Raw genomic sequence first — 23,140 nt, forward strand, 5'->3', positions numbered from 1 at the left:
GATGGAGGGGATGTGACCACCCTTTTCTTCAGACACTTTTGAAACTAAGCAGTGGTAAAGGGCTCAGCTAGAATCCCTGGAGCTACCTCAGGACAAGCAGGAAGGCCCTGGGAAGAAGGTCCACGCCAATCACCCAACAGGTGGTTTGGACATCTGTTGCGGTTCTCCTGACACCGGGTGTCTCAGGGCAGAACAGACAAGGCAGTCAATTACTGGCCTGGTCAGCTCCACCACCCTAGACACCCTACAGGAGCTAAGGCCCAACCCAGAGCACCCAAGCTGGGGAAGGGACATGATGCAGCACCGGCTGGGCAGCACAGCTACCCTGTGGACAGTCTGGCCTTTTCCTCCCCTCGGCCAGAAGACCGATACCTTTATAGTGGACGCGGAGGTTGCCCTGGGAGAGGCCGATGTAGTTGTACTTGTCCTTGGGGCTCCAGGAGCGCGGCAGCGGCGTCTCGTGCTGGTTGACCGCAGGATACAGGCGCTGCAAGCGCCGGCTCAGTTCCTGCTCCCCTGGGGACGGCAGCCCGCACCCAGTGGCCCCGCCGGAGGAGTCTCCAACCTGAGGGCTCCCAGCTCCCGGGTCCGCCGTCGCCGCCGCCATCTTGGAGGGAGCTGCTATTGTGTCACTGGGGGCGGGGAAGAGCAGGACAAGATCCGCCCCGCTCAGCCAATGACCAGAGAGCCAACCCGGGCCACAGGGAAACCGAGTCCCAGTCCTGCAACTCGCTTTAGACCCCGCCACGCCTCGACACATTTCGGACTCCACTTCCCATAATGCAGAGTTCTCCAGGGGCGGACCAGCTCAGGCTGGTGAGGATCTCTGGGAGATGTAGTACAAACATGCTCGGCCATAAGCCTGCTCAGCTAAGACATTGAGACACCGAAAACTACAGTTCCCGCTGGCAACGCTGCTGCGGCCTCTCAGTTCACCTCCCTCCCCCATGGCCGCTGTTTATGCCCCAGCCTCAGCTCTGGTCGCTAGGGTCATAGCCGCTGTAATGACTGACTCTGAGGAGACCTTCAGTCCCTATTCCCCGTCCGAGTACACCTTTGCTGCTTGGCTTTCCTCCCGGCGCGCGGGAGCCGGATTCGGGGGCGTGACACAATCCTGATCCTGCCCCCGCCGATGGGCTGCTGGGATCTGGTCGCCATGGTGACGGACTGTACACTACCAGAGCTTCCCAGGCCGCGGGTGCGGGCTGCCCGGCTGCCCGGCTGCCCTAGGGTCATGGATTCCCCGAACTCGCAACCCCTCAACTTCCCCACCACGTCGAGGTAGGCTTGGCGGTCTGAGGCCGGAGAGGAGGCCTTGAGTAATTCCAGAAAGAGAAAGGGTACCTGCTTCAGACCTCTGCACCTCCTGCCTCTGTCTATTGGTCTGGGGCTCCAGCCCCACTGGAACAGTGGTACAGAAACAATCTCAGATGATTTGTCGGCCCAGGAAGGTGGTTACATTCTAGTAAAAGGGGAAAGTGAAAGTGAAAGTCACTCAGTCGTGTCCGACTCTTTGCGACCCCATGGACTGTATAGTCCATGGAATTCTCCAGGCCAGAATACTGGAGTGGGTAGCCTTCCCTTTCTCCAGGGGATCTTCCCAACCCAGGGGTCCAACCCAGGTCTTCCGCATTGCACGCGGATTCTTTACCAGCTGAGCCACAGGGGAAGCCCAGTAAAAGGGGAGGCGCACTTTATCATTAGCAACAGCTAGCTTTTTCGTGTTGAGCGTGCATTAAGTGTCAAGTGCTCCATACACCATATTTAACCCTCACAGCAACTCTATGAGGTGGTAATATCATCATTTTACAAACAAAGAAATAGAAATCTGAAGAGATCATGTGTTTTAGACATGTTTATAAGTCATGGAGTTGGTATTTGATCTCAGCCATGTGAGTCTCTAGATTTGCACTCTTAGCCACAGGATAAACAGCCTCTTTACCCGCTGGCTGAAGATAAAAAAGCATCTGTAAGCAGCCCAAGAACATCCCGTAGCCTCAAGGTAGCTCCTGCCTGTATTCACAGGTGCAGCATCTGGACACTGCAAATATGATAACAAGCTCCTATAGCCAGAAAAGCCACAGCCAAATAAATATTTTTTTAAAAAATAAGATTTATAAATAAATTTATAAAAAAATAAAATTTTAAAATAAATATTTTAAAAATAAAACACTAGAACTCCTCAGAGGATTATGTGTTAGAAAAAAAGAAAGAATTGTCTCCATCTTCTTGTAAGGAAACTGGGCTGAGCAAAGTTAAATTACATGCCCAAGAGGGTTCCTGTTAGAAGATAGATGTCAGCCTCTGAGTCCTATTAACTAGTAAGTAGAAGTTCAAGACTCTCACCCTGACTCTTGACTCCAGACTCTGTACTTCTTGTCCTATAGCACCTGCCTTTGGTATCACACCCCTAGAATGTGCTGGTAATGTACATACAATGATCATTAGAACCACAGATGAATGCTGAAGGAAGTGTAGGCCTGCATGGTTTTATGGGTTCCTGGTAAGGGGTGTTATACCACTGCAGGAGTACATGAGATTCCAGTGATGAGGAGAATGTGGGAAAATACTTTGAGCCCAGAATCCGGAGCTTGTTGACAGCACCTCTGGGAATCTGGAGGCAGCACTGGGAAGACCCAGAACCTGGCTTGGAGGAGAGAGGAGGCCATGTCTTGTGGTTCTGGGAAGGGTGGAAGTGCACTCCCCACTCAAGGCTCTGTCACCCACCCCTTCCTTCTCCTCTGTGCAGAGCACACCTGCGGCCTTTAGGAGTGTCCATAGATGATTCCCTCTTCACAGAAACCAAGAATACCCAGAAACGCAAGCTTTCTCAGAAACGGAAGACACTGCTGGTTAGTGGCAATGTCCTGTGGGATCTCCAAATTTTGATCCCCAGTCAGGGGTGTGTGGGTCAGAGGCCAGGCCCACCAGCCTCTGGGGTAGGAGCATGCACACTTGCCACACCTCACCTGAAAAGCCTTCCCAGACCAATCCCTGCCCACAGATAATCTTCTCTTGCAACACAGCATTCTGGAGTGGACCTCATTTCTTCATCCAGCCAATCATGTGCCAGGCGTTGTGCGTGGTGCTGGGACGGTCCCACCAGATCTGTCAGGGTCTTTTAGAACAATGACTGTATCTTTTTTGTCTTTACAGCCCTAGTGCCTGATGTAGCACTTGAGTGGCTGCTATAATGTGTGCCATAACTGCTGTGAGTAAGTGTGTGAAGGCAGTAGCAAAGAATGTTCATCCATTGTGTTGTTGGCTCTGCACTGGAAGTAGGAACTCTATCAGTCTCAGGACAGTCTCTCCCTCCATTCCTGTTCTTTGAAGTTTTTATATAGAAATGAATGCTGGGGAATTTCCTGGCAGTCCAGTGGTTAGGACTCTACACTTTCACTGCAGTGGGGAATGAGTGCCATTGCTGATTCTCCCCACAAATTTAAAAAAATGCTAAGTTAAGATTTAGGAGTTTTGTTGATATTATCATAAGATTGTTACTACTATTTAATCACCAAACAGCCATTGTCCAAAAATCACAGGTGAAAAAAACACATTTGAGCAAACTTGTAAGTCCAGCTCACCGTGGAGAATTGTGGGCTGTGGTAGTTTTCCAACACACACTTAGGTGAGTGTATCTTATGTAGAAGATGGGAACATGATCTGTACCCTTTGTGAGGCTGGGGACTTCAAACATCAAAAACCTGATGTCAGGGCGAGAAAGGGGTAGTGTGGACTCTAAGCGGAGACCAAGCGCAGCCTCATTACCGCACGATCCTGATTACTTGGGGCTGCCAGCTATTCAGTGGAAGTGGGACCCGGCTCACTCCCTTTATTTTGCTCGTCGGCAGTGATACCGTACTTAACCACCAGGGGGCGTTGCACTCTCCTGCAGTCCCTCCGACCCCCGGGGCCGCCCTTCCCGTTTTCACCTGCAGGGGGAAGCAGAGAGCACAGCTCACGGGAACACCGCCTTCCAGCCACCCGCTTACGGCTGTTTGATAACCAGACCAAGAAAGCAGCGTATGCCGGGAAAACAAAATAGGGTAACTCCGTCTTCTCTTGACAGAAACGGCAGACAGAACGCGAGATCTGGCCTCTTTTATTTTTTAAGTCTCCCAAAATAAGCTAAATTAAGCTTTATTTCTATGACTAAACTGGTTTTGTCTTCTCAGGGAATTTTCAAGGCTGGTCTCCCTTTGTTACTCTTATATTTTCTGTTCTTTTTTGTTGAAGTATGGTTACTTTACAATGTGTTAGTTTCAAGTGTACAGAAAAGTGATTCCATTATACATATATTCTTTTTCAGGTTCTTTTCCATTATAGGTTATTATTACAATTATATAGTAATTATTACCTTATAGGTTAGTAAGACAAGATATTGAGTATATTTCCCTGTGCTATACAGTAGGTCCTGTTGTTTACCAATTTTATATATAGTAGTGTGTATATGTTAATCCCCAAATCCTAATTTATCTCCCCCATGCCCACTCGGCTATCCCCTTTGGTAACTAAGTTTGTTTTCTATGTGAGTCTATGTTTTGTAAATAAGTTAACTTGTATAATTATTTTAGATTCCACATGTAATCGATATTATATTTAGCTTTCTCTGACTTGCTTCATTAATATGATACTCTCTAGGTCCATCCACATTGCTGCAAATGGCATTATTTCATTCTTTTTTATGGCTGGGTAGTATTCCACTATGTATATATGTACCACATTTTCTTTGAGCTTTAAACTCTTCACAATTCTGTCTCATCATCTCTTCCCCCTCCCATGCTATGTTTTTATTTATTCAACAAATATTTGTTGATTTCCACTGTGTGTCAGGCATTGGTGATAACAGTGGTAAGCAAGACTCTACTCTTGTTTCTGAGAGAAGATGGGGGTGTGATGATGGGAAAGAGTGGGTGTTGGGATTGAAAAAGAGTATCAGGGAGAACCCCTGAGATCCTAAATATGAATAGCCAACCTGGAGCATTCTTGACCCTGGCAAAGCATGTGTGAACATATACACCCAATAAGTAGCGTTTCTGTTTTTATTATATCATGCATCCAACTAAATCATGCTTCCCTAAATATTTATTCCACAATACTTGCTAAATGCTACTTAAGACTATGAAGAGTGTTACCACAACACTGTAAATCAACCATACTGGAATTAAGGGGCAAAAAAGACTATGAAGAGTATGAAGTGTGATGCCATCAATTCTGGAAGTACAGAGATAGGTCAACCCAAACTCCCAGAGGCTGGAGTCCTCCCTGAGACCTAGCAACTAGACTTACTATGTACTTTCCAAAATATTTCGGGAAAGAATGGATGATTGCAAGATTGAGATAAAATAGGTAGAACTAAGAATGCAAAGAAGAGCCCAAGGAGACAGGGGCAATTTCCACCCTAAGAGGGTCAGGAGCCAGCTATCATTAGTCTGGAAGGACTCCTAGAACCTGGATATGTGGGACATGGGAGGTAGGCCTGGCCTCCATCCCAGAAGAACCTGGAAGCTGGGCTCAGGGCCACAGAGCAGGCTTTAATATTGAATTCAATAATTCAATGTTTTTTTTTATTTCAAAGTAATTTATGCATTGTAGAAAATTTTGAAAAATACACAATTATAGATACAAAAGCACCCAATGGCCTATCATTACAGAATAACTGCTGATATTCTTTTGGGTTATTTCTTCCTTCTTTTCTGGTTTTTCATCTTACCTGGTTGTGCTTATTCCCTAATTTCAGGCTTTACTTAACCCTTGCTATAACCCATGTTAAGCCTCTTTGTAAATATTTCATGGCTGCACAATAGTCTTCTATTTTTAGATACGTAGGGAGTTTTCTGACTTTTTTCATAGTCATAAGTAAGGCTTTGGGGACCTTATGATAGAGCTGCCACCTCACCTCTGTGCCCTCTGCAGTGGCCAGCCCAGACCTCAGCCTCAGCTGGCCTGCTCTCCATGGGCATAGGCCCGTTCATAGCTCTTCAAAAGTGTTGCTGTTTCCCTGAGGTATTGGTGCTACCCAGGCAGTGGAAGTGTGGAGTCCTAAGCACTGGACCACCAGGGAATTCCCATAAGGACCACAGTCTTAATTGTGAACCATATTAAGACATGTGTGGGGGAGGAAAGACCCAGGAGTAGAAGGAGAAGCCTGGAAAAGAACATCAGGAAGGGGAGCAATGTTGTCATGGTAACCCCACCTGTCCCTTCTTATAGTCTGGTTCCTTCTCCATTGGTGGCCACCTGTCCCCATGGCCCAGATACATCAGTGACCAGACCATTCTGCATAATCGAAAGCCCTGTTCAGATGACTACCGGAAGCGGGCAGGGTAAGCCAGGGTCAGCCTGATGGTGGATAGACTGGGCCCAGAAACAGTACAGGGATGTGTGCTGCCACAGACCTGTGGGGCATGAGGGTCCGGCAGGGTGTCCATGGCATCTCAGCTCACCACCCCCTGCAGTAGCTTGCAGCAGCCCCTGGGCACAACCAAGCCGAGGTACCTGGAGCAGCTTGAGAACTACCTGCGCAAGGAGCTCCTCCTGCTGGACCTAAGCACAGATTCTGCCCAGGAACTAAGGCTGCAGGTCAGAACCACAGAACCCCTGCGGGGAGGCAGGGGCAGGGCTGCCAAGGAACCTTACTCACCGGGACTGGGCACTTCAGATTTTCTGCAGAGACCAGCCTTCCCCAGTTCTTTTGGGTTCCCCATTCCTGGTAAGAGAAACAGGTTCTATGACAAAGCCAGTGAGCAAGCAAAGCGACCAGGGTGGAACCAAAACTCTCCTGAGGCTTGGGCTTCTTGACCTGAGTAAGTGGCCTGGATACAGTCTCCAGTCCCTTCTGTGATCCCCAGCACCCACCTTGGGTCATTCGATATCAGTGAATGGAGCCTGAAGCCTGACAGTTGGGCAAGCAGGGGTCATAAAATGTCCACCAGCCCAGTCACACCAGCCCCAAGCTTGAGGAACTTAGCCAAGACAGAAAGAAATCTGGATGTAACCTAGATTCTGATGCATATCAGGGAAGTAATCACCCAATTCCTGCTCAAACGGAAATGATGATGGGGAACCCCACAATTCTGACTTAGTCACTGCCACAAGCATTTGCTGAGCACCATCTGTGTGCAAGCTCTGGATGGGGCCTAGATATGGCCTCATGAGCTAAAAGGAACCTCGCTAACAAGGAAGCAGAAGCTGAGAGGGCATCCAGCTTCACAGCAGTGGAGCTAGGACTCAAACTCTCAGGGTGGGTTCAGGAGTCTGTGCTCATTCCAGTAGACAATGTTGCTTCCAAAAGCTTCCGGTGTGTCCAGGTAGGACAGGAAAGCACATGTCTCATTGGAGTTTGGAATGTAAGGTTAGAGCCTAAAGTGCTGTAAACAGGGAGGGGTGTTGGTGAGAGGCCAGCTGAAGCTCAGTGAATGGAGGAGGCCGGCTGTCTGGAGAGCCAGAGAGGGGGCACAGGTAGAGAGGGGGAGGCCCTGACCCAGGTTGCCTGCCAGGTCTCCAGAGAGCAGTTTAGAGGGATGCACTCAGCTCCTGGACTGTGCGAGACCCTAGGGTGCCTGTGGCATTTATTTGAATGTGAATTGACTGGCAGCTTCACACTACAACCCTTCTAAGTTGAGCAAAGAAACACTTAGGTCCCACTGAGGGTGGCAGCTATAGGCCAGGAGATGACAGTTTCCCTTTTCTTGCCAGCCTTACAGAGAGATCTTTGAATTCTTCATAGAGGACTTCAAAACATACAAGCCATTGCTGTCCTCCATCAAGAATGCATATGAGGTGATGCTGGGTAAGACTGCAGCCTCTCTGCCTGGGCCCAGCCTGGAAGAGGCACAGAAGATCCTATTTTGATCTTCTGGGTTCTGCAGGGGTCTGGGGTACCTACAAACTGGGCTTTGAGGTCACCAAGCCTTCTTGCTTACACTCTTCCATGATAGGGCACCCCAGGGCAACTGACTACTGCCCATTCTTGGTAGCATGGTGGGGCGGTATCTGTAGGAAACAGAGCATCTTTTCTATTGAGACTGAAGCCCAGAAGGGAGTGTGTAGTTCAGGGAAGTGAGGGGGCTTCCCTCCCCAGGCTCAGGAGGTGCTGGGCATGGCACAGCTGCATAACTAAAAACTGTACAGGGGAGGCGCAGAGGTGAGACCCCGGTCCTCATCTGGACTCTGCCCTGGTTGAAAAGCAAGTGCAGGAAGTTCTTAAGCAGGGAGTATAGACTTCTTTGAATGGGAGTATAGACTTGAGTTTGCAAGGGACATAGTTGCTCACTGTAACCTCAGAACAGTGTCTGCTGGCTGTTTGTCTTCCATGGCCCCAAAGGGCCTCCCCTACCTGTCCCTGCTTAGCCCACCAGAGGGAAAAAATTCGGGCTCTGGAGCCCCTGAAGGCCAAGCTGATCACTGTGAATGAGAACTGCAACGAGAGGATCCTGGCCATGAGGGCTGAGGAGAGAGATGAAATCTCCATGCTGAAGAAAGAGAAGATGAATTTGCTAAAACTCATTGACAAGAAGAATGAGGAGAAGATCTCATTGCAGACTGAGGTGAAAAGGGAGTAATGTGGTGCCCAACTCCCTGAATTCCTGCCACCCCACCCCACGGGTGACCTTGAGGCCTTTGGCACTGGTGTGACCCCCTGGCTCTCTCTAACCTACCTGGAATAACATACAGAGCCACCACCTGATCCCAAACCCTGCTTCCACATGCTGCCCTCCTCCTTGGCCCAGCACTGCCTCAGTGTGGCCCTCAGTGCTAGCAGAGTCCTACTCCTTGGCTGCCAGACTTTCTCCACAGGTGGAAGCTTCGACACTTTGACAGGAACAACCAGTCTCCTCTCCTTCCTCCCTTTTCTGTCCCCAGGCCCTGGTAGGACCGCCCAGCACCCACCCATCCACTGTGGTGATGAGCTGTCCAGAGACAGCCCCTGACCACAGAGCCATCTCCCCAACAGGTGACCAAACTGAGGAAGAACCTGGCTGAGGAGTATCTGCACTACCTCAGTGAGAGAGATGCCCGCAAGATCCTCATTGCAGACCTGAATGAGCTACGCTACCAGCGGGAAGACATGTCACTAGCCCAGTCCCCAGGTAAGCCTGAGGTGGGTTTCTGCCCTGCTGGAGAGGAGTCTGACTCTCACCACTCACTCCCATGTATTCATTGCTCCTGATACCTGCTCATTCCATGCTCACTCCCAGTGAGAGATGTTCCTGCTGCCACCAGGGTCTGTGGATCTTCTGAGCTGGCCTGAGAATCACAGACTTGTTGTTTATGTAGGAAACAATTGCTGGCAGTTGAGACAACCTAGACTCCCCAAGGGCTGCACAGGCCTGGTACTCCACGTCTTGGGCTTCTCTATTTAAGCTCAAAGTCCTACAGTGGTAGCATGATGGAAAGACTCAGTGGTTCCCATCCTGGGAGAGCAGGAAGACCCGGGATGTGCCCTGAGGGACACTCAACCCTGTCCTGGGCTACAGGCCCCAGAGCCAGGGTGATACGAGCTGGCGGGCCTCCTGGCAGGCGTCTGGGGGGAGGACCCCGTGAAGCTAACAGTGGCTCTGAAGATGGCCCGGCAAGACCTGACCCGCACACAGATGGAACTCAACACCATGAAGGCCAACTTTGGAGATGTGGTGCCCAGGAGGGACTTTGAAATGCAGGAGAAAACCCTCAAGGAACTGCAGGAGCAGGTGCTGGTGGGCAGACAGGGTAGGGCAGGGCCACACAGGTGGGTAGCAAGGACCAATCACCCTGCCCACAGCTGGAGAGCCTGAGAGACGACTACGAAGAGGTCCGCAAGGAGCACGAGATGCTGCTGCAGTTGCACATGAGCACACTGAAGGAGCGGGACCAGTTCTACTCTGAGCTGCAGGAGATCCAGCGCACCTCCACGCCACGGCCGGACTGGTCCAAGTGTGAAGGTAATGCTGGCCCTCGGGCCCTAGGGACTGCACAAGTGTGTGGTCTGGACTCCAGCTCCCTCTCTGCAACCCCTGCAGATATGGTGGCTGGAGGACGAGATCGCTGGCACATGCTGGCTGAGGGCAAGAACAGCGACCAGCTGGTGGACGTGCTTCTGGAGGAGATTGGCGAGGGGCTGCTCAGGGAGAAAGACTTCTTCCCTGGTCTGGTAGGGTAGTCCCTGGGCTCGGGGAATAGCCAGGCCTCACTGCTGAGAAAACTTCAGGTTCCGGGGGAACAATGTGGGGCTTTGCCCTGCTTGTTGGTGGGGCTACAGCTGGGCCCAGAGACAAGCTGACATAGTTCCTTTCAGGGCTATGGGGAATCCATCCCCCCTTTCCTTCGGTTTGATGGCATTGTGGAGAACAAGAAGCCAACCAAGAAGGAAGTGGTAAAACTCCTCAAGGATGCCTGGAAGGAACGTATCACTGAGGAGCAGGTCAGATCTCTCCAGCTGTTTTAGCCTGGCATGGCTGCCTGAATCCTCCAATGGTGGAGGGTGGATGTGGACGGGGCGGTGAGGGGGCGGTATTCCCTCGAAGTGCTAGGGAACTGGGAGGAGGGCCAACCAAGCAGTCTTCCCCCTACCCTGCAGAAAGAGAAGTTCCCAGATTTCTTCTTCAGTTTCCTGGAGCGCCACTTTGGGCCTGGTGATGCCATGGCCTGGGCTTACACCATTTTTGAATATATCAAGCTCTTCCATACCAATGAAGTCATGAGTCAGTTCTATGCAGTCTTGATGGGAAAGGTAAGCTTGGGCCTGGCTCTCTACCCTTTGTCCCCAGCATAGGCCAGCTCTGTCCCTACGCCTCTAGGAAACAGTGAGATAGTCAATGCTTCCTCCCATAGAGGAAAGAGAGTGTGTACATCAAGCAGAAGCAGACCATAGCACAGCTGCTGAAGGAGATGACAAACGTTGACAGCCAGAATGAGGGGCTACTAACCATGGAGCAGTTAAGGTGAGAGACCAGTTGGGTCACCCCAAATTCTAGCCCAACATGCCCTCTGGCCTGGTTCCCAGCTGTGCAGGGGGAAGGGGAGCCTGGTGGGAAAAGGCCAGAACCCCAAGGCATGCTGCCCTTTTGAGCACTAGTAGGACTGGCAGAGGGGTGCAGTAAGATGGGTAAGCAGGCCTCTGCCAGGCCTGTCGGCCCTCATGTCTCCCTACAGTACTGTCCTCAAGAGCACCTTCCCCTTGAAGAAGGATGAGAGAATCCAGGAGTTGATGGAGGCAGGGGGCTGGCATCCCAGCAGCAGCAATGCAGACTTGCTCGACTACCGCCTGTTGTTTATGGAGGTGGGTCGGGGCCCAGGAACTTGCCCAGCCCTGACCTAGCCTCTGCCTAGACTAGCCCGTGTATCTTCACCCTGCCTTGTGGCCCCTTCCCAGGATGAGGAGGGCCAGAGCGTGCCCTTTGTGCAAAAGCTGTGGGAACAGTACGTGGTGGAAAAGGATGAATACTTAAACGAGTTAAAGCAGGAGCTGGGCCTGGAACTGTGAGTGATCCTGGGGCCCACAGGCTCATCCAGTCATAGGCAAGTCCTGCAGGCTGGCCCACGAAGTAGCACCTCTAGCCCCTGGGTCTCCCTAAGCATCAAGCTTGCTGCTGGGCCTTACATAACACTCAAGCCCAGGAGAGGGCATCTTGGGGTCTGGGTAAAGAGCAGAGGGTCAAGGTCTGTCTCTCTCTTTCTTTGCGGAACAGCAACGAGGAGGTGACCCTACCCAAGGTACGTGAGGCCCTGATGAACATTGATCCCAACCTGGACAAGCAGACCTTGAACCACTATTTGAGGCAGGCCTTCCAGCTCCCCATGACAGAAATGCCAGAGGAGGGTGAGGAAAGGGAAGAAGGCATTGTGACACAGCTCCAGACTGCACTAGAACAGCTTCAGATGAGTGACATTAGGCGTATGGGGCCTCGGGAGCAGGAACCTGCAAGCTAAGGCCACTGGGGCAGCCTAAGTGCTCCCGTGCTGCTAACCTCTGATTGTTGTTATAAAATTCTTTGTCTTAACCCATGCTATTCTCTAGGTTATGATGGGGAGTCAAGGAGAGGGGCTTGGTCCCTGCCTGGCTGTCCCAGGAAATGCATCAAAACACAGCATATTCTGTTTGTGACACTTTATTGATGCTGACGGGTGGGGAGGAAACCTAGAAGTGTATGTGGGGCCAAGCAACCCCAGGTGGGACAGGGCAGGTGTTGAGTCCTGGCTCCTACTGGGAGGGGAAGACAGAGTTGCCACTGAAGGCACAAGGGATGAGCAGCTGCCGGTACTCCAGGGGCAGGTGCCGCTCCACGAGCACATGCAGGGAGACTTGGTCAGTGACCAGGCCCTGCCTGCAGCAGAGGACAGAGAATGAGAGAATCAGTGCCAGCATTCCCACACCCAGCACCTCCCTGTTTCCATCCGCTTACCTTCGCAACAGCAGCTCCAGGTCCTCTGGCCTCACGGTCTTGCGCCCAGCATGAGCAGCAAATACCTCCAAGTCGTTACAAAGATGCTGGAAGTACTTGTCCAGGCTGCCAGGAAGGTTGGGGTAGGACAGACTGTTCATGATCTGAGGGGCTCCTCTCCCCAGCCTACAAATGTCAAGGACTCACCACTTCTCCACCATCTCCTCAGCCTTCTTCTCCATGGGCATCTTAGCATAGAAGCTAAAGAGTTTTGCGTAGTGGTTCAGTCCAGCCTTGTAGGGATCTTGACGGGGTCTGGAGCCAGGGATTCGGGGCCTGGGAGGAATCCTGGCCGAGAGATGCTTTGGGAGTTCTGAAGGTAACCTGGAGACAAGAAGTGAACAGAGTTAAGCTAAATGCTCCCTTAAGAGGCCCCTAATCAAAGATAAATCTTGCTGGCTCCTGCCAAGATTGGGGTCCTTGTGCTCCTTGGCCAGCCTCGGCCTACAGTTCCAACCAATTCTGGTGGGCAATGGAGATGTGGGGCTATGTAGAAGCCTGGTCTTTCCCTGGGGCCCTGATGCTTCATAAACTGGACACAATGTCCCTGTCTCACCTCATCATACAAACCACTACTTGCTCAGGCCCATGATCCTCAGGCTTTAGCATAGACACTCCCCCAGCTATTGCTGCCTGTCCCATTCTGCTAATCCTCCTCCAGGAAGCCTCCTCTGACTACTTATTAGCCCAGGTACTTCCCCCTGGCCAGGCTCTTCTATGCCCCTGCAAGCAGCATGGGATGACAGATGTGCTCTCAGTGAGCCCTGCCCAGCCCACCTCAGGGTGCTCTACTGGGTAACATCTGCATACCTATAGGAAGAGTAATAACCCTATGGTGCCCAATGCCAACTTCAGTGCCTGTCCCCTTCTAAGAGGCCCGTGTGGAACAGGGTCATGGGCTCTTACACTGCAGTGCTTGGTGGTGGAGCCGGCTCAGGAAACTGAAGTCGCCTGGTCCGAAGGAACTCTGGAGTGCTGGGGGGCAATTCTGGACTTGCTGCAGAGGAAGCACAGGGTTATAGGAGGCTCAGGCCTGACCATCTCACCCAACCTTGAAGGCCCGCAGCTCCTTTATCCTGTTCTTTGATGGTTCCAACTAGCTCCGGCCAAGCAAGGTGCCCTTCACAGAGTTTCCCTGGCCCAAGACTACCTGTGCCCAGAAACACAAGCCAGGTTAAGTCCCTCCTCCGAGGCCAGGAACACAGCTGTTACTTACCCACCCACTCCCTGATCCCTACACTGGGCCCTGTACCCAACCTACCAGAGGTGTCTTCATCCTCTGAAGATCCTTCTGGCTCCTTGGCCTCAATAGCCCCCAAGGATCCTGCTGCTGCGGCCACCTCTGTGTGTCCTTCAGGCTCTTCTGCCCTGGCAGATCCTTGTTCTTCTGCTGCCTTCTCCACTTCCCTCACACTCATGCTTTCTTCCATACTTTCCTCTGCTTCCTCACCTACTCCATTCTGTAGGGGCTCTATGCCATCTTCTCCAGAGACACTGCTGGTGTTTGGCAAGCCCATAGCAATGGCTTCAACCTCCTCCATCTTTCTTGCCAGAAGCTGGGCTGGTTTTCCAGGACCTGAGTCTAGGGGACAGAATACACACTAGAGAAGCAGTAGGCCAGGGCTGTAGCTCTGAGAAGGTAAAGATGGAGTAGTAAAACCCAGCCTAGCCCATCAAGGAGGGAAGAAGGCCAGAGGCGGCACCAGGGTACTGGTTTGGAGTGTCCTGGCCCAACACTGACTTTGCTATTGGATGAACGGATCAAGAGCCCTCTAAAGGGACTTGGGGGAGGGGGAAGGGCACACCTATGGGCCTGAGGAGGAAAAACCACCAATGCCAATTCTTGCTCGAGCTAGGCTTGACTCCAGGTCGCATGCCCCACATACTCACAGCTGTTCTGAAGTCCATGCCCGCTGCTCCGTGTCCTGCGACTGGCAGCCCCCTCCACTTCTTTGGCCCCAGAGGGAGAGGGACAAGGCAGGGAGTGGTGGACACTGGGGGAATGGCCAGCCAAGGGCTGAGAGAAGGGCTGGGTGTCCTCCAACACTGTGTCCATTGGCACAGTAGCAACAGGGGTTCTGTGGCTCTCACCTGGAAATCAAAGGCCAGGTGGCACTCAGAATTTTGCCCACCTGCTGCTACCCAGTCACCAGGGCCTAAGTAGTAGGTCTATGGGTCTGCCCAAGTGGCCCTCAGAAAGAGAAGACTACCTAGCACTCAGCTTAATCTCTCTTCCACAGCTCTCCTTGCTTACCTCCCTGCTCCTCAGCCTGGCATCCCCAGGCTCCAGAGCTTGCCCCACTCAAACTGCTCACCCATGCCTCCATTCTCCACTTCTTTCTCAGGTCCCTCTGCCAGAAACCCTTCTCTTGCCGTGATGAACTTCATTTGTTTTCTAGAATCAGGCTCCCAGGTCAGCTCTGGCTGACCAACTCATCCTGAAACTTAGCCCTTTTCAATCTTTCAATAAGCTCCAGCCACCATATCACACCCCTTTCCTACCCTGACTCCTGTAGCTCTTCAAGGATACAAGGTTCTGGAAGATACTGAGGGACTAAGACTGGATCCACAAGATAAGAGGCAACTTGTGGAAAGAAACCAGGAAGTCCTCATAGACCTACTGGCCAGGACTGCTCACCATTCCTGACACAAAGGAGAGAGAAGCAACCCTGGACCCAACAGCACCTCCCATCAATCATGGGGTGGAAGCTTTCCCCATCGACTAGAAGAGGAAAATCTCAACCTTACCTGGAGGAGCCACCGTCAGGGAAGTATCTCGCAGATCCTGCAAAAATGTACCCACATCTACCACTCGGCGAGTAGGAGGTCTACGAGCCAAACCAGGCCTCTTCACTGATTGTGGCTGGAGAGGCATGGCAAAGGTCAAGTTGAGAGAGCTGATGGGAGGGGTAAGGCACAAAGGAAAGTCAGGTACCTGAGGCCTAACCCCCTTCCCCCACCCCAGAAATTCCCCCAGCTCCCCTGGTGGTCTCATCTCTTAGAACAGCCACCATGCTGTGAGCATGGAGGAGTATGGTCAGATTCCCTCCTAGTCAGCACCTCCTTTCCCAAGCCTCTCTTCCACCAATTCCCAGAATAAATAGGCAACAGCACCTGGTGAGGGAAGAGGCATCAGCATTCTCACGAGGCTCTACAGAAGATGTAAAAAGAAACCATAAGTCATCAGGCCTCTCAGGCCTCCTCAGTCTCTCCAGAGGACAGAGGAGGGTGGCCACAGGTGTTGTCCAGGACCTCACCTTGGGAAAGATGCCCCCAGTCCATTCCTTGCTGAAACTCTGACAACCTCAGCCTCTGCTTCCTTCTGCCAGGAGCCAGCAGACCTGGAGCCAGGGTTGTGGGGGGCTCAAGTTCAGGAAGTTGCAGCTCCAGACTACAAGGATGGAGCTTATCTCAGACAGAGTAGGACACCCAATTCTGGCTCTTGGGGCCCCCCAAGAGACTCCTTGACCAATAATGCCCCCAACAGCCCAGTCCAAGGGGGGAATTTACTGTACCTGCCCCGACTGCTTTTCCGTCTGGAAGGCTGGACCACCTGTGGTGATGGCACCAGCTTCACCACAGCCTCTGGCATTACAATGGAAGATTCTGGAGCTATAGAAATAGCAAGGAGAGGACTTCCCAGGTGATGCAGTGGGTAAGAATCTGCCTGCCAATGCAGGGGACACAGGTTTGTTCTCTGGTCGGGAAGATTCCACATGCTGTGCAGCAACTAACCCTGAGTGGCACAACTACTGAAGCCCATGCACCCTAGAGCCTGTGCTCTGCAGTAAGAGAAGCCACTGCAATGAGAAACCCACGCACTGCAATGAAGAGTAGCCTGCACTTGCTGCAACTAGAGAAAGCCCACACACAGCAACAAAGACTCATTGCAACCAAAAATAAAGAAATAGCAAAGAGAGCATGAAGCTGACAGGGCAGGCTACCCTAAATGAGGGATACCATGGGGCTGGAGCCTGACTCTTACTGCAGGCCAGTGCTTGCTCACCAGTTAGTATGATGTTCTTCAACAGAGTCCGGGGTGTCTGTTCCTCCAGGTGTCCACTGGCTTGAACACGGGCCAATCTGTCAACAGACTTTGGGGAAAAGCACCAAGCAATCAGTCTGTTCTTTTGCCTTGAGAGTCCCTCCACGTGGGCTCCAGAGCAGAGCTAGAACTCAAGGGTCCCCTGAAGGCAACCAGAGCCCTATAATGGTCAGTGGGTAGGGCACTTACCGTGGCTGTATGAGAACGACGCCTGGCAGTCATCTTTGTTTGACTCCTCTGCCTCCTAGAGGAAGGTGTTTCAAGCAGGTCTCTCTGGGCACTGTGTAAAGACCAGCAACTGTGAGAATCATGTAGGAAAGGGGAACAAGAGGAATTAGAGACGTATCTTCATCTGGGATCCTGGCTGAAGTCTTCTACCCTCAGGGACAGGGACCCAGAAACCACTTGCCCCTCCCATAGCCGTGTTCCCAGTCCTGTGTCAACAGGGTTGTGGATAAAAGGGAGCCAGAGAAGAATGGGAAGAGAAAGGAAATATGACGACCCAGCCAGAGAGAAGGGCTGAGGAAAACTTCACAGAGGTGACTTTGGCAGAATCAGGGGTTAACCACACTGATAAGCGGAACAACTGGAAAAGTATCCGTTCTAGACATTAAAACAAACTAAGGATATTTAAAAAATGTTTTAAACCTCTTAAGTACTCTTCAAGGTCGGACAGCAACCTCCACATGGGTCACTCTAGCCCTAGTTTTTCCAGTCCAATCTCCTCTCAGATTCCAGAACTACATAAATGTTTCTATGGCATAACTCCCACCTCGTCACTCATAGGTGTAAAACCTATAGTGAATGGCTTCTCATTGTCTATAAAAGAACTGCAGCGCCCCAGAATGTCAGCAGACACCATCTTCCACACCTTCTGCACCATGAGCTCACCACCGCCCTCAGCCACTGACACTCCCACCACGTCCGGCCAAATTCCCTGCTCCCTAGCAAAGCATCGTTCCAGTTCCTGCCTCCCGACTGCTACTCAGGCTGTTCTCTCCAATTCCTTCCCCATCTTTCAGCTGGGAACGAACCGCCTGGGAGGCAGTTCAGGGCAGATGCCTGGACAAGTCTGGAAAACTGGCCTAGAGAACAGAGCAGAAGACCAGGTTCTGAGCTTCCAAAAGCGGCCCCCCCAGTGATGCTGTCCTGAGTGGCCTGGAGGCTCAGGGGTTGGGGCACAAACATATGACCCGAGTCCAGGGGGGAGAAAGGAGCCTGGTCTGAGTCCTGGGCTCTGCTCTTCTCCGGAACTCAAGTTTCCCTCTCCAAACTGAGTCAGCGCGGGACCCCATCTCGCAGGGCCTGTGGTTGCTCTTGTGCTGGCGCAGCGCCCTCACATACCCAGACCGAGTACTCCGAGCTCGCCGCGGTGTGCGCGGGACCGCTGTATCCAGCACCTGCCGTAGCAGTGTGCGTGTCGTGGGCTCGCTGTCAGGGCTGAAGTTGTAGGCCATGGCCTCATTGCCCACTTTCCCAACGGCTTGAATATCCACAGCCGTCTCCTTCCCGCCGCCTCATTTAAGCCAACTATCGCGATGCTTCCGAATTAGGTCAACTCTCGTAAGGCAGCCGCACAGCCCCATGGGAATTGCAGTTCTAGTGCTGCAGCGGCCTTCTCTCGGTGTGTACAATGGTGGCTGCAAACTGGTTTTGCAGGCATCCTTACCTTGTGTGTTGTGTTCAATTGCTCAGTCGTGTCCGACTCTTAGCGACCCTGTGGACTGTAGGCCGCCAGACTCCTCTGCCCGTAGAATTTTCCTGACAAAAATACTGGCTGCTGCTGCTGCTAGGTCGCTTCAGTCGTGTCCGACTCTGTGCGACCCCATAGACAGCAGCCTACCAGGCTCCCCTGTCCTTGGGATTCTCCAGGCAAGAACACTGGAGTGGGTTGCCATTTCCTTCTCCGATGCATGAAAGTGAAAAGTGAAAGTGAAGTCGCTCAGTTGTGTCCGACTCTAGCAACCCCATGGACGGCAGCCCACCAGGCTCCTCCGTCCATGGGATTTTCCAGGCAAAAGTACGGTTGCAATTTCCTCCTCCAGTGTTCTTGCCTGGAGAATCCCAGGGACCGGGGAGCCTGGTGGGCTGCCGTGTATGGGGTCGCACAGAGTCGGACAAGACTGAAGCGACTTAGCAGCAGCAGCAGCAGCCTACAGCGGATCTTCCCAACCCAGGGATCGAACCTTCATCTCCTGTATCTCCTGCACTGCAGGCAGATTCCTTCCCACTAAGCCACTGGGGAAGAAGCCCCATTCTTAAACCTGGGCAAATATACACAACCATTCAAAACCTCGGTTTCCTTACCTGTAAAAGGAGGGTGATACCCACCTAATAAGGGTATGTGTGTAATGACTCAAAGAGATAATGTTTAACTCAGGATCTGACATATAATAAGCCAGGCCACAAAAAAAAAAAAAAAAATAGCAGCTACTATTGTTAGAATGTCTCTCACTCTCATCTCCCTCTCTGAAGATGAGGAGAGACACATTTGGGCCACTAAAAAGTTCCTGTATTCTATATGTGATCTGGTCAAATTTGCATTTGCTGACCAATGTGTCTGTATCTATCACAATAGATCAGTTTTCAGGCTAGGAGGCTAGTGAGCTGTTTGTGATCCAGCAGAGATGTTAAAATTTCCAAACACAAGCAATTTCGAGATGAATTCCGGCTCTCAAAAGTTCTGTTAATATTGGAGACTCCGTTACCATATTTTCACCAATTGATAGCCCCATTGCTCACCTTTCTTAAGTTTTAGTGGGAACTGAAGTAGAACTTGAGTAATGCATTTCCTGTGGAGTTTTCCTTCATGATCCTAAATTGAGTGTGAAGTATCAGATACTAGAAACAGGCATGGCACATTTGTGTTTGTGTTTAAACATAGATTAAAGAAAATATAAGATTTTTGCATCTCAAAAATTAAAAAAAAATATTTTTGCGTCTCAAAATAAGAGAACTGCGGAGGAAAATCATATCAATATTCCCTGTGAAGGAAAGCTACACGGCTCAAAATAGCCTGGAGTTAAAACTCCCCTCCAGGTCCTCCCCACCATTCTATACAGAATAAAGAACTTTTTCCCCCGAAGAAAGGAATGGGCATTAAGATTGATTACGTTCAGCTCCCAGCCGATGCCAGTCTCCGGCCGGTCTCAGGAATTCCTTACCCCAGTTGTTGAAAGCTAACTAATTAAAAATAATCATGAGGAAAAACAGGACCCCCTCAAAATGATGTATCTCAACATATATATGTTTTCATATATACCTACTCTCTTCTTGACTTAGCACAGCAGCCAACTAATGGGACTGCTGCCCCTTCTCGCCTCATTAAAGGTGAATTAAAGGTGATCTGTTCCTGTAAAGTGCCGGTTTTGTTTTTTTTTCCGAACCTCACCTTCTCTAATTCCCTTACCTTGCACCCTGTCATTTAGATCTGACCTCTATGATGGCTTCCCTTGTGGCTCAGCCAGTAAAGAATCCACCTGCAATGCAGGAGACCTGGGTTCAATCCCTGGGCTGGGAAGATCCCCTGCAGAAGGGAAAGGCTACCCACTCCAGTATTCTGGCCTGGAGAATTCCATGGACTACAGTCCATGGGGTCACAAAGAGTTGGACACAACTGAGCAACTTTCACTTTCACTTTCTGTGTTACCTGACTTAATTCACTAGCCCTTTGCAGGCACTTTTCCACCATCACTATCAACCTAAGTACATTTATTTATTATTTATAAAGTCTTGAACTGGATGATACACATGTTTTTCACATAAAAACCTTTTCAAAACAATTTGAGAACAAGCTTACTTTAGCATAATATTGTTTCCATAGATTGTCCTGTGTTTCCATGATTGATTAAACTTTATACTTGTGTGTGTGTGTTAGTTGCTCAGTCGTGTTGGGCTCTTTGTGACCCCATGGGATGTAGTCCACCAGGCTCCTCTGTCCATGGGATTTCCCAGGCAAGAATACTATAGTGGGTTGCTATTTCCTTTTCCAGAGGATCTTCCTGACCCAGGAATCGAACCGGGGTTTCCTGCATTGCAGGCAGACTCTTTACCATCTGAGCCACGAGGGAAACCTTGTGGCTTTATATTACTTGTCAAAAAAGAAAAAGGGGGAATTCTCTGGCAATTCAATGGTTAGGACTCTGTGCTCTCATTGCTGAGGGCCTAGGTTTAATCCCTGTTTCAGGAACTGAAATCCCACAAGCAATGTGGCACGGCCAAAAAACAAACAAACAAACAAAAAACCCCAAAACTAACAGACAAAAGAACTAGGTTCATGGGACCAGACCACATGAGGTCTTCACGTGACCTCACAGGTTCTGCAAAGGAGTCTGAATAATCTTCTAAATGCCAACAGGCCACTGGAGGGATTTAAGCAGATGTATTACATAATCATATTTTCTCTGGCAATGATGTAAAGAACAGATTGCAAGGGAGGCAAGATTGGAAGTAGGGAGACATGTGACAAAAGTTCTTGCCTTTCTCCAGAGGTGACAAGATAAAAGGTGGCCAGGGCAGTGAGGGTAGAGAGAAAACCATGCATTGCATTCCAGGTATTTTTTTCAGTGTAGAATACTATGTAGATTAGAAGTCATTTTATGTACTAGAAGGTAGAGTTCTATAAAGCATAATCTTCAATGTTCTGTACACAAAGAAATGACATCAATTTGACCTCTCACCAACTTTTTTTGAGTAAGGTATGTCTTGAGACTGGTAGGAGTAGAACCATATTGGTAACTGTATGACAATGAAAATATATAACAATACAATGATCTTTTGCTGAGTTTTATCTCTACCGCACACATTTTATAGACATTCAAACATATAACAAAGTGTGTATTCATGTTTTAATAGTATAAATGATTCACCCAAATGAATGCACATGTTTCAGCATGAGCTACACATACTATAGAATGCATTTCTGAATCTAAATTGGTTCAAGCCGTGGACCTCAATAGCATTGGCCAGGAGGGATGGTTCTGTGGAACCCACACAAATAACAAAGGATCACACTGGTCGTAAACAGAAATGTAAACAGGTAATGTTTGGGTGTTGGGACCAGAAAAATAGGTCTTCCCACTTCCCGCACTGTCCTGTATGCTTCTAGAACATTTTATGTATGGGTTTGTTTTACAATAAATAACAAACTTAAAAAAAAAAAAAAAACAGTTGTAGTGCTATTGTTCTCTTCTGCAGTTAACTTGGAGCGCTATTGTTCTTTTTAAAAGGCCCGATCTATTTTTTTTATATCAAATAATTAGAAATAACGTATACTAGGCTTTGAATGACTACCTGTGGTTTGTAATCAGAAGAGCACAAAATGAGGAGGGAGAGTCAGGAGAAAGGGAGAAGAAGGGCAAGAAGTAGGAGGAACGGGGTACTCAGCAAAGGAGGAGGGCTAGCTTACAGTTAATTCTTCTGAACAAGAGCCTGCTTCCTTGGTTTTCCAGTCTCTCTTGCCCTTTAGAACACTTTCCCCAGAGAAGTCGAGGGAATCGGTAGGTAACTTGTTACAATACAAATCTTGTCCATCCTTTCGTTTCACACCCTTCCAACAGTTCGCAGTCGCTGTCATAATAAAACCACAAATCTTTTAAGGTGGCCTGGTTTGGTTATCTTTCGGAGCTTCTGCCGTTCTGTCTCTTTAAGGGCGGAGCCTAGCTCCTGCTTGCCTCAGGGCGTTACATACTGGCGCCCAGGGAAAGAACCAGCTGCTCCTAGCTACCCAAGCTTTCGTGGATGTTTACGTTTTTGGTTTTGTTTTTTACGTTACACAACTTTGGGGGTCGTAGTTCCGGGAACAGGGATGCGACACGTGCCCTATGCAGTGGAAGCTGAGTCTTAAACACTGGACCACCAGAGAAGTCCCTTATGGATTTTTTTCTTCTGGGGCCTCCGCCTCCGAATTTTTCCTCTCGTGTTCTTTTTTTTTGGAGTGTTTATTTCTGTGATTAGACATCCATTAGCGTGCATTCACATCTATTATCCAAGTCCGACCCTCAGTCTCTCTATAGTCGTGTCGGGTCGACTTGGTTCCTACATGATTTCCAACTCCGTGCACTGTGTTCCGCACACAGTAGGCACCCAGTGATTGACTATATGTGATCATTGGTCAGTAAGTGAGTCAACGCAAGCAGCGTCAAAGTCGGTGGGAGTTTCCAATGCAGACAAAGACGCTCCTGAGGCCCCGGTGGGAGGCTAAGGCCCTGCCTCCCCTCCCCCGCAGGAATGCCGCGAACAGAGCGGCTCTGGGTTGTGGGACCGCTTCCGGCGTACAGCACAACCTAATCCGAATCCTGATCAGCTTGCAACCCGACCTTTCCCTTAGGCGGCGCTCCAGGCCGCAGCCGCCAAGTTTAGCGCAAGGCATTGCGGGATTTGTAGTTTCGCTGGGCACACGCCCAGAGCGCATGCGCACTGGAGAGGCGCGCACCGCCCAACCCACTTCAGGATTCCAGGTCCTTGCGAAGGGCTCTCCAAGCGACAGAGCTCCAACCGAATACGCCTCTCTAGTCCGCCGAGGGTGAGCCGAGTAGGGGAAGAGTCCTCTCTACGTGGCTCGTCGCCGTGCACTGGAAAGCGGCCGGAATAAGCACGCCCCCGCTCCGGAAGTGAGCGGCTTCTGGCGCAGTGCATTGTGGGGGGCGTAGTCCTCCTCCTCAGGCGGTCCTTC

General features: G+C 50.5%; 3 protein-coding genes across 39 annotated transcripts in view; 1 reads left to right on the top strand and 2 right to left on the bottom strand.

Moving 5' to 3' along the window:
• The window catches only part of RANBP10 (RAN binding protein 10), a 61,055-nt gene extending 60,115 nt beyond the window's left edge, over positions 1-940 (bottom strand). Inside the window, exon 1 of the mRNA XM_086351177.1 lies at positions 373-940. Within this exon, the coding sequence (XP_086207303.1) occupies positions 373-760 (388 nt within the window). The 5' untranslated portion in view covers positions 761-940. The remainder of the gene's footprint in view (positions 1-372) is intronic.
• TSNAXIP1 (translin associated factor X interacting protein 1) lies at positions 838-15,121 on the top strand. 19 transcript variants are annotated; one of them, XM_086351143.1, is made up of 17 exons: positions 938-1,281; positions 2,750-2,852; positions 3,939-4,046; positions 6,214-6,326; positions 6,459-6,582; positions 7,699-7,792; positions 8,353-8,549; positions 8,957-9,092; positions 9,523-9,692; positions 9,764-9,923; positions 10,002-10,132; positions 10,277-10,402; positions 10,559-10,711; positions 10,813-10,922; positions 11,134-11,260; positions 11,354-11,499; positions 11,670-12,071. In XM_086351143.1, exons 1-16 carry the CDS (start codon positions 1,133-1,135, stop codon positions 11,462-11,464), a joined length of 2,112 nt encoding a protein of 703 aa, XP_086207269.1. In that variant the 5' UTR covers positions 938-1,132; the 3' UTR covers positions 11,465-11,499; positions 11,670-12,071. The 19 variants fall into 19 exon arrangements, 17 of the variants coding, with proteins under 17 accessions (XP_086207268.1, XP_086207269.1, XP_086207266.1 ...); XM_086351140.1 differs by having other exon boundaries at positions 11,354-11,460; XM_086351144.1 differs by having other exon boundaries at positions 6,462-6,582.
• Positions 12,074-23,036, bottom strand: CENPT (centromere protein T). 19 transcript variants are annotated; one of them, XM_086351202.1, is made up of 13 exons: positions 21,875-23,036; positions 16,657-16,747; positions 16,429-16,516; positions 15,938-16,034; positions 15,680-15,813; positions 15,537-15,573; positions 15,171-15,319; positions 14,313-14,513; positions 13,684-14,004; positions 13,329-13,419; positions 12,570-12,746; positions 12,384-12,488; positions 12,074-12,305 (listed from the first exon to the last, which is right to left on the bottom strand). In XM_086351202.1, the coding sequence occupies exons 2-13, from the start codon at positions 16,687-16,689 to the stop codon at positions 12,182-12,184; spliced, it is 1,557 nt and encodes a 518-aa protein (XP_086207328.1). In that variant the 5' UTR covers positions 16,690-16,747; positions 21,875-23,036; the 3' UTR covers positions 12,074-12,181. The 19 variants fall into 19 exon arrangements, with proteins under 19 accessions (XP_086207328.1, XP_086207339.1, XP_086207331.1 ...); XM_086351213.1 differs by having other exon boundaries at positions 15,680-15,763; positions 15,938-16,089; positions 21,875-23,010; XM_086351205.1 differs by having other exon boundaries at positions 15,938-16,089; positions 21,875-23,010.
• Between the last annotated feature and the right edge of the window lie 104 nt (positions 23,037-23,140).

Source organism: Bos grunniens, chromosome 18 (assembly GCF_055505025.1).
Source record: "Bos grunniens cultivar Pamir isolate PY7600 chromosome 18, Bosgru_T2T1.0, whole genome shotgun sequence".
Classification (NCBI taxonomy): domain Eukaryota; kingdom Metazoa; phylum Chordata; class Mammalia; order Artiodactyla; family Bovidae; genus Bos; species Bos grunniens.

Coding starts and splice junctions, on each gene's coding strand:
- TSNAXIP1 (XM_086351140.1), top strand. CDS start 1,133: ATGGGCTGCTGGGATCTGGTCGCCATGGTGACGGACTGTACACTACCA. Junction 6,327..6,458: donor GACTACCGGAAGCGGGCAGG/GTAAGCCAGGGT, acceptor CACCCCCTGCAG/TAGCTTGCAGCAGCCCCTGG. Junction 10,712..10,812: donor ATGCAGTCTTGATGGGAAAG/GTAAGCTTGGGC, acceptor TTCCTCCCATAG/AGGAAAGAGAGTGTGTACAT.
- CENPT (XM_086351194.1), bottom strand. CDS start 17,924: ATGGCCTACAACTTCAGCCCTGACAGCGAGCCCACGACACGCACACTG. Junction 16,086..16,428: donor GAAGAACATCATACTAACTG/GTGAGCAAGCAC, acceptor ATTGGCAGGCAG/ATTCTTACCCACTGCATCAC. Junction 13,420..13,683: donor AGAGGATGAAGACACCTCTG/GTAGGTTGGGTA, acceptor CTTCCTCTGCAG/CAAGTCCAGAATTGCCCCCC.